Raw genomic sequence first — 9,527 nt, 5'->3', positions numbered from 1 at the left:
TAAATCTGACTTCTTTGTTTGAAATAAAATTAATGTGGGGTGGGCAAATCTAATTTGATCATCCCTCTATATTATAAAAATTATAACAGGGCAAGCACACTGGCACGGGCCTCAGGGTCAAGAAGACAAAGGAATTACTGGACGCGGCAACAAACTGCAAAGTGCACACAAACCTTGTTCTAAATGGGCTGTCACTATTCCACTCCAACTAGGCAGACCCAAAATCTTTTCATTTGCAAAAGAAAGCTGTTTTCCTGCATATGTGAAATCTCCTCAATTTAAATGCTGGCCAATAAAAAATTTATCAAGCATGGGTGGGCTAACGCTGCCCAGCGTCGGGCAGCTCACGACAAAGCGCAACCGCGGGCCAGGTTTGGCCCAGACTCGCTGAGCTCTGGCTAAGACTCTGGTCCTCAGTCCTGGGTGGGAGGCAGTATGGCCTTTCAGCTCTAAAACACGGCGTTCCTGAGCCCTGTCTCAGATGCCGGTTTACGAGGCCAGGGATGAGTCCTGGGCATCTCTATATTTTTTTAAAGTGCCAGAATTCTTTCCGTTTCACAGCCTGGGTTCAGAAGTAGAGAATTAAATTACGGTGTTTTGTCACATTCTCCAACTTCGGCACCATGTTCAGAATACTCTGAAGCCTTCGTAGGCAACTTCCTGTGATTTTGAGATCAAACAGTGATGGTGAGGTCAGTAAATTATAACTGGTGATATACACACGAACAATGAAAGTGTGACTGAGTCTTTCTTATCTCTAATTAACCCAAATGGCATCCAATTTTAGCTTTTCTGTGTATTATTTGAGGCTATCATAATAACCGGCCTTTCTGAAAGAAACTTGATTATAAATAAAAGATGTTCATATATGAGCTGATGGGAATTTCTCATTCATAAACATGCTAGCCATGGAATAAAAACTCTCCCAGAATAAAAAAAGACGCTAAAGAAGCAGAAGAAGGCAGATAATAGAAGCTGCATGCATTTTTCAGAGACAATTTAGCAGGTAACGGATCATGTGAGACAAGCAAAAAGCCCACGAGGCCGCTAAGATTCCTTACCCGGGACTCTTGTCCTGCTAGGTGAATATGGACTTAGAGTAAATAAGGTGACAGAAACTTGTCTCGAAATCCTTGCAATGAGCTCCTCAAAGCCCAAGACAAATGGGTTTTTATGAAAAATGGAGACAGCCAGTAACCAGATCCTCTCATCATTTGCATTTCAAGCCTTTAACCTGTAGTCATGTGACAAGCAAATGAAGAAAAATTAGAAATAACCATTAAATGAGAAACAAATTACAATAACATTGAATAAAGGTCAGAAGATTGCAGAGCAGGTACCAGTTCTTGGCATGGAAACCTGAACATCTGAGCCGAACAGAATGTCAACAGTGAACACAGATGCCACGGATAAAGGCATGTCCAGGTTTAAAATCGTCTTCACCCTGGCGGTCTCCGGAATAGAGTGCATCACTGGCATTGCCGGGAACAGCTTCATCACGGCCATCCATGGGGCCGAGTGGGTCAGACGCAGAAGGCTTCCTGTTGGTGACTGCATTCTGTTGATGCTGAGCTTTTCCAGGCTCTTGCTACAGATCTGGATGATGCTGGAGAATACTTACAGTCTACTATTCAGGGTCACTTACAACCAAAATGCAGTGTATATACCTTTCAAAGTCATCATCATGTTTCTCAACTATTCCAACCTCTGGCTCGCCACCTGGCTTAACGTCTTCTATTGTCTTAGAATTGCAAACTTCACTCACCCTTTGTTCTCCCAGATGAGGAGGAAGGTCATGGTGCTGATGCCTTGGCTCCTGCGGCTATCGCTGTTCCTCTCCCTGTGCTTCAGCTTCCCCTTCTCCGTAGACATCTTCAACGTGTATGTGAACAGCTCCATTCCAGTCCCCTCGTCCAACTCCACTGAGAAGAAGTACTTCTCTGAGACCAACGTGGCCAACCTGGCTCTTCTCTACAACGTGGGGGTCTTCATTCCTCTGACCGTGTTCATCGTGGCGGCCACCCTGCTGATCATCTCTCTCAGGAGACACACGCTACACATGGAGAGCAAGGCCACCGGCTCCGGGGACCCCAGCATGGAAGCTCACATGGGCGCCATCAGAGCCATCAGCTACTTTCTCATTCTCTACATCTTCAACGCGGTTGCTCTGTTTCTGTCCATGTCCAACGTCTTTGACGCCAACAGTTACTGGAATATTTTGTGCAAAATCATCATGGCTGCCTACCCTGCTGGCCACTCAGTGCTACTGATCTTGGGCAATCCTGGCCTGAGAAGGGCCTGGAAGCGGCTTCAGTGCCGAGTCCATCTTTACCTGTGAGGACAGAGTCTGTGACTGGAACCCACAGAGTACCACAGAACCTGGTCCAATCGGCTCTGCTTCTTCGCCACCTGGACCTCTCTTCCTCACCCGGCTTTTCTTTCCTGATCCTGCTCTGACACTTCTCCTCGGGTAACTGAATCCTCTCATAATGTGGAGCTCATCTATGCCTCTGGCTTTACCAGTTCTGGGTCATCTCAAAATAACTACTAGAATAAAGGCAGGTGACCTGGGAGTGGCTGTTTGAGAAGAAGGAAAATATGACTCTTCATTGTCACTCTCCAGAATAATATTGCCACCATTGCCTCAAAGGGCTGTTTACAAAATAAGTCACCCCACCCCACCCCAGGTATCTTAGATCCAGAATGGTAGGGATTTGGGGTTTTCCTGTATTTGCTATTTTTCAAACCAGAGTTAATGAGGAAAAGGTGATCATTCCAAGCTTAAGCAGCTACCAGATGGAAACAGGAGGTCGATGGCAAAGACTCAATTCCCAGCCCTGGCTCTTAAACGAGCTTTCAGAGAGTCCCATACATGCAAAAAATCACACACACACACACACGCACACACGCACACACGCACGCACACACACACACACACACACACACACACAGTTCCTCTCAGGTGGCTGAGTAACTGGCTGGTTTATCGGGTGAAGTTGGGAAACATTTAGAGTCAAGATGGTTTACAGGAAGAGCCTAGACTCTGGTGTCAAAGATATAGATTAGTCCCCACTCTGGTTGATCTTTGGAAAAATCACTAAGCCTCTCTCGCCTCAGTTTCCCCATCTGGAAGAGGGAGATGATGGTAACATCCACCCCACAGGGCTGTTTTGAGGGCCAAAGGAAAACATGTGTGCGTGATGAAGTATGAGCCTCCATACAAAAATGAGCGTGTCTACTCACTCCGCAAAAGCGTGTTGAGTGTATACGCTACACACTGAACTAGATGCTGAGAACTCAAAGGTTAATGCAACAAAATTTTCACCCCCTAAGAGCTCAGAGGCTGGGAAGAAACAGCTAATTAAATTACAAGGTGGGAATTACTTCAATGTAGGTCTGTGCACTGTGGGGTCAAGAACGTACCCGAAATGTCCACAATTAAAACCCCTCTCCGAAAAATAAAATGTAATCTTGATCTTCCTGCTTCATCTCCTTCTCGTAGGGAGAGATGGGAACTAAGGACGGAATCCTCTGTCTCGGTCTCCCTGGACCAGTTAGGAAAGATGGGGGCTGAGAGATGTTCCACTGAGCGTGCTTAGGGACCCCCCTCAGAGACTGAGGATGCAAAAGAGAAAGGGTCCCATTACATGCAGCCTTCCCGAGTGAAAGCTACTGTTTGCATCTCCCGCCTACAGCCTTTGGCAACTGCAAATAAATGAATGGTTTATTCAAACCAGATGCTGGATAATAAATTATGGCTGGTGGCTCTGAGTGCAGCTGGAGTCACAAGTGGCATGAATGCTCAGCAGGGAGAGGGTGGCAATTCAACTCCCAGAAGACTGGAGACTCATAGGGTGCCAGTCTGGTTTCCTGTCTCATCTCACTGCTCAGTGGAGTGGGACCTAACAGCCACACTCTACTCATAAATGCAGTGAGAAAATATTTGCTCGCCTTTGGATTCGAAGGCCCAGAAAACGCCTTGGAAAACTCACGCAGCCACTTGGAAGTCATGTCGTTACAGGGCCCTCTCTGCGGCCACCCTCCAACATCTGCTTCTAGCCACGACCTGGCTCCCCTTGGAACGATGATGGCGCATCCACCCGAGGGTTCTATGGGACACGGGTGAGAAAAGCTGGACTTTGTAGCCTTGGCTGAGGTGGGAGACAGGAGGAGCCATGACTTAACTCCTACCTGCACCCCCTCACTGCCCGCCTGCCACCCCGATTCCCTGCTGTAGCAGGGGACCTACCCCAGATGCCTCGCCCGCCCCTGCCCCGGGCAGGTCCTAACGGGCAGTGGCATCAGGAGCACAACCGGGTGAAGCATTTTTTCTGCTCTCGTGGCTCGTGCAGAGATAGCAACAGGGTGCAGATAAAGCCTATTGTGAGCTCTGGCCACGACGTGATCGATGTGCAAGGAAGAAAAGGCCACGGGGACTTTATGGGGTCCCGGTTGAGCCGTGTGAGCAGACAGGGCATCGCTCCCACGAATCAGCACCCAGACGACCTCAGTGAATAAACCCCCAAGTCCGAGCTGCACACCCGAGAGGATATACAGCTTGAGATCTGCTCTCCACGCTGCCTGACGCAGCCTTCGACAGAAGAAAATCATCCGCTATCACGCCGGAAAACTAACTCATCCTTCCAGTCCCCGAAACCCTTAGCCTTGAACCTCATTCATAGCAGAGCATAACAAGTGCCTAGTAGGCTCGATCCGTCACTGAATTAAGACCAGCAAGATGAGCCAGTAGGGTAAAATTAGTTGCTCTGGAGTATATGAAGTTAGCTATGTTTATATTTGATATTTATATTTTTTACTAAGATTTGTTCAGCTTTATGTTTGATTTATCTTAATTTAATAAAAATTAAATATCTGCAAACACTGCAAGAGATTGCTTTAACCTCTTTGTGAACTAATCAAACCGTTAAATGATAAAGTACCTTTGCCTTTGTCGTGTACCTTTTCGTGAGTTACTTAACTAATTTCCGCACCTGTATTGTCATATCTAAAAGTACTAACGTGATTCAGATTTGTGGTACTGATTCTAAATTGTACTCAATGGCAGATGGCGTAAGTTTTGCTTCGGTTTTTGTTTTCAAAGGCTCTGTACCTGAAGACAGGTCTGGCCTGTGCTGACCTGGAGAAGTCATTCTTAAAATCCATGCCCTCTGGCCCGAGTCTCCATCCTCTCTGGTCCCGAGTGCTAACTACACTCTTGAGCCTCGCCTTCTGTATCTGTTCAGCTGCCTGGTTGTTCTCCTGTTTCCTTATCCATCCTCAAACATAGCACTCACTCACAGTTTGAACGCTTTGTCTGCTGCCGCCGCTAAGGTAACCAATCATCCGGGACTGAAAGGCCTGCATCTCAGAAAAACCCCCGGTCCTGGGTGAACTGGAATGGTCAGTCACCGCGGCACCACCCAAAGGACTGAGGCGATATTCGGATTTCAAGCATTACCTTTCAGCTACAGCCATACTTACTCCGGTTCCATTCCTTTACGAGCAGACATACATGTACTTGAACTTCACACATGTACACACATATACGCACACACACCGACCTATGCCACCTGCTTAAATCCTCCAGTGGCTTCCCGTTACCCATAGACGTTCAGATGGTCATGCAAAGTCCTCCACACTGCATCTCGGGCCTACTTTTTCTGACAGATCTTGAAGCTTCATTTTATTCACTTTACTGACTATAACCATCTAAAGAGCCTGATGGCTTCGTTCCTTTTTGAAATCTTAATTACGGAAAAATTTCCAATATACAGAAAAGTAGAGAAATAGTGCGATGATCCCCTATGTATCTCAGCCTCGACCTGTGGGCACCTTGCCAGTACAGTCCGTCAGAGGCTTTCGGGAGGCAGGGGGGAGGGAATTATATGATTCAAACAGCTCTGGTAGCTTTAGCCCCAAATATACTGTGGGTCTTAAATTAGGAAGCTGTCACAATTGTGTGCACTCCTCCTAAAGGCCATGGCCATTCTCTGTCTGTGTTGATCCCCTTCGAATTGTCACAGGGGTGTTTGTTCTCTCGACGTCAGCTTTTCCAAGTCTACTTCGCCCATTGCGCCAGTGTTTAAGTGGGCCCTGCTGTTAGCCTAAGTTCCATGAGGATGGTTCTGCTTGCTTTTCCTGACTCATCTGTCTCTTTGACCATTTTTAATGTGTGCTTTGCAACACAGGCCCTGCAACTGTTTTTTCTTTCCTCTTAAAGCAATGGAGCACTTTCACGTTCCTCTTCGATAAGTCGTTCTTCATTTTAAGGCGTTCTACATCAGTCATAAACTACCTGTTTCTGTTCTAAGCCAAAAAAATCATGAAGAAAACGTCTTAAGATCTTTTCTTCCCCCCCACCTACCCAAAATTCAATGCTTAGGGCTATATCTTGGAATTCTCAGTCTTTCTCACCCAGGGTGTGTTGGCACCCTGGTGGGGGGGTGAGGGCAGAAAAAGCGGGGGAGCCTGATGTGTAGAATTTTTGGTTTCCATCGTGTAAATACTCTCACTGTGATGGGATTCAAACTACCGACGTGAGCAATGTGACGTCCCCGAGTGGGAAGCTGGGAAGAGATGCACACCATCCACACCTCCAGCTGGCAGGAGCCAGCTCCAGCACAGCACTCCCTCTTCCTCCAGGCAAAATGCAAAACGATTAAACGCACGATTCTAGAGCCACACAGTCTGGATTTCAACACAGCTCTGAGTGTTATTAGCTCTGTGACCTTGAGCAAGTTGCTTAACTCCTCTGAGCCCCAATTTCCTCACCTTTAAAATAGGGGTAATAAATATCTATAGTTAATGGGGTTCTTGCTGTAATGTGCAAAATTCTTCGAATACTGCCTAAAGTACTGTCAGCATCATAAAGTGTTTTCCATGATCACTTAGGATCTAAGATCAAATGACGTTGTTTGCATGAATGGCCACTAGATGGCATCCTTCTCATTTCTGTAGCGCAAACCTTTTCTGCAGAGGTATTTGCAACTCTATTCAACAAATCACTAATTTGATTACATTAACTGACATTTTTCCCCCTTTTTTCGCCTCTTGATTTAAGCTCCATATTTTCCTTTGAAATTCCAGGAACCCAGCTATTGGCCCTTGTGTGTAGCCACCTCTAAAACTCTAAGCAGAAACTATTCTCAATCAAGAGTTGCTAATCTATTTAGTAATTATAAGAATTAAAACCAAAGCCACAGTTGTCATTGTTCCAGAAGAGGTCAACTTCCTGATCCTTGCTCTCATTTCTCAACTTCAAAAAAAAGACAAGATGGCTTCGAATGTCACCTCCACCATCGCATGATTTGTTTCCCTGCCCAGTCACTAAAAGGAGACCATAAAACAGTTGAATAATAGTTCAGTTATATCAATATTCACTGAGCTACTGTACGTGTGAGATGCTGTTTCAGGTGTTAAGGATATAAAGGTAAATAAGAATCATATAGAGGCAGGGAATTTACCTATCAACAAATCTACCACATCTTTCCGGATATAAAATATTGTTGAGCTCACTAACAATTTTAGTGAACTCGACAATACACCTGAAGCTTATATAAAAGAATAAAATTTTGGCCCTTGAGCCCCCCACCTCTTGCTCGGGCCCACTTCCCCGTCTGGAAGTGTACTGTTGCCTTACTCTCCCTTCCGATAAGGTATTCTTTTGCTGCTGTAAAAAATAAATAAATAAAAATAAAATTTCAATATTTCTACCACATTTTAAGGCATACTACTAAGTTACAGTTAGACTAATGGAACGGGAAAATGACCATAAAAATACCCATTGGAATTTAAGATACGATAAAAAGTGAACCATATATAACTGGGCAAAGAACAGATTATTTATTAAACGGTACTGGGAGTGAGGCTCACTGTTGGGAGAAAAATTAAACTGGATCCCTTCCTCTTACTTTATACGAAGGTAAATCCAAATGGATAAAAGCGCTAAATGTGCAAGGTAAAATTATGAAATTAATAAAAGAAAATATGGAATAATTTGGTGACTAACAGGTGGAAAATGGTTTATTAAACAAAACCCAAAAGCTCAAAAACTGAGTGGAGTCCCATTCAATGAAAGGCACAGATGACAATCGGGGAGAAGACACAACATCTAAAAGCTACAGGAATACACTAGCTAAACGATACAAGGAAAATTAGTGTGCGTACATGCACGCACACGCGCACACACACACACACGTCTTCCCTGCAGAAGCTTAAAATACAGTGGGAGATCCTGAAAATTTCAATATACTATGGTAAGGGCTGCAATAAAAGCATGCACAGGGTGGCACAAGAACCCCGAAGGGGGACATTTAGCTTAGCCTGAGAGTTCATAAGGTGATCCTGGAAGGCAGGAGTCTTGGGGGGCAGCATAGTTTAGGGCTGAAGATTTGGGACCTGAGTTAAGATCACAGTTGCGCCTCCTACTGGTCTATGATTTTTGGCAAGTTACATTCCCAGAGTAACAACGCCTAGAAAACACCCATGCCCTAAGAATATATTACTAGAACTCAAAGACCCAGTAGAACCTCGCCATGACGTTAACTATGATTAAGCCTCTCTCAAGGTAGTTCATATCTCTATAAGAATAATTACCAAATTTGTATATTATCAATCACGTATAAATTAACCTAAAGGCCTAAAAAGGCATCTCCTCGCTGATATGTTTAGAGCATGCTAAAGAGCGGGCTGTCTTGTTTTTTCATAATCCTCAGGAAGGTCAGGGTGCACAGCGGGGAGGTCACATCAAACCTTGGAAACAGAAGGGAGTGATGACTGTGCTGGCCTTTAAGATCAGGAGGAAATCATTAACGGTCAGAGCAAAGGGGTCTTTTGGGCACCACGGGCATGTGCACCGTGGGCCGCCAGCCGCTGCACGGAAAGGAAGCCACCAGGCGCCACTTTCAGTCAGCAGCTAGAATGCTGTTTTGTCCTAAGAAGGTGGTTCTTGGTCCAAGAAAGGGGACTTGGTCACTGGAGAGTTTACAAATCCCAGTTGCAAACACTCCTGAGGCTTGTTCATTTTTCCCACGGAAGGAACACGAAAATAAAAATACTTGAGTGGGCTGAAATTTGCTTAGGGAATGACCTTGGAAGTAAAGAAGGAAAAGGACATCACAGAAATTCCTTCGAGCCCAGTTCCCACGGACAGAGCTGAAGAGCACGTTCTCTAGCAGTTTGGAACAAAACCCAAGTAAGGAAAAGTAGGCAAGGTTCATTCTTTGAAACTGAGAACAATTTCCAACCCAGGAAGTGGCCGCCAAAGTTTAATGTCAAGTTCACAGAGGCCGCTCCAGACTGTACAAGTTCAGTTCCCACCTGCACCACTTACAGGCTTTATGACCTTGTACGAGTTTCTGAATCTCCCCATGCCTCATTTTCCCATCAAGAAAATTAGGACCATGGTAAAAATAGTCCTGAACAGACCTTTGGAAAACAGTTTGTAAGTTCCTTAAAAAATGAAACATAAACTTACCACTAGACTCAAGTATCCACTCCCATGTATCTCCCCGAGAAATGAAAACACA

The 9,527-nt window shown here is 45.2% G+C and overlaps 1 protein-coding gene across 1 annotated transcript; it reads left to right on the top strand.

Annotated features, from left to right (window-relative positions):
* The first annotated feature begins 1,381 nt into the window (after positions 1 to 1,381).
* TAS2R40 (taste 2 receptor member 40) lies at positions 1,382 to 2,338 on the top strand. Its single transcript, XM_011378071.1, has one exon. It carries the CDS (start codon positions 1,382 to 1,384, stop codon positions 2,336 to 2,338), a length of 957 nt encoding a protein of 318 aa, XP_011376373.1.
* The last annotated feature ends 7,189 nt before the right edge of the window (positions 2,339 to 9,527 follow it).

The sequence above is a fragment of the Pteropus vampyrus genome, unplaced genomic scaffold (genome assembly GCF_000151845.1).
Source record: "Pteropus vampyrus isolate Shadow unplaced genomic scaffold, Pvam_2.0 Scaffold329, whole genome shotgun sequence".
Lineage (NCBI taxonomy): Eukaryota > Metazoa > Chordata > Mammalia > Chiroptera > Pteropodidae > Pteropus > Pteropus vampyrus.
Note: the sequence above shows the minus strand (reverse complement) of the source record. Positions and strands in the feature narration are given on the sequence as shown.

What these genes read in the sequence shown, in the direction of transcription:
- TAS2R40 (XM_011378071.1), top strand. Translation starts at nt 1,382, where the DNA reads ATGTCAACAGTGAACACAGATGCCACGGATAAAGGCATGTCCAGGTTT.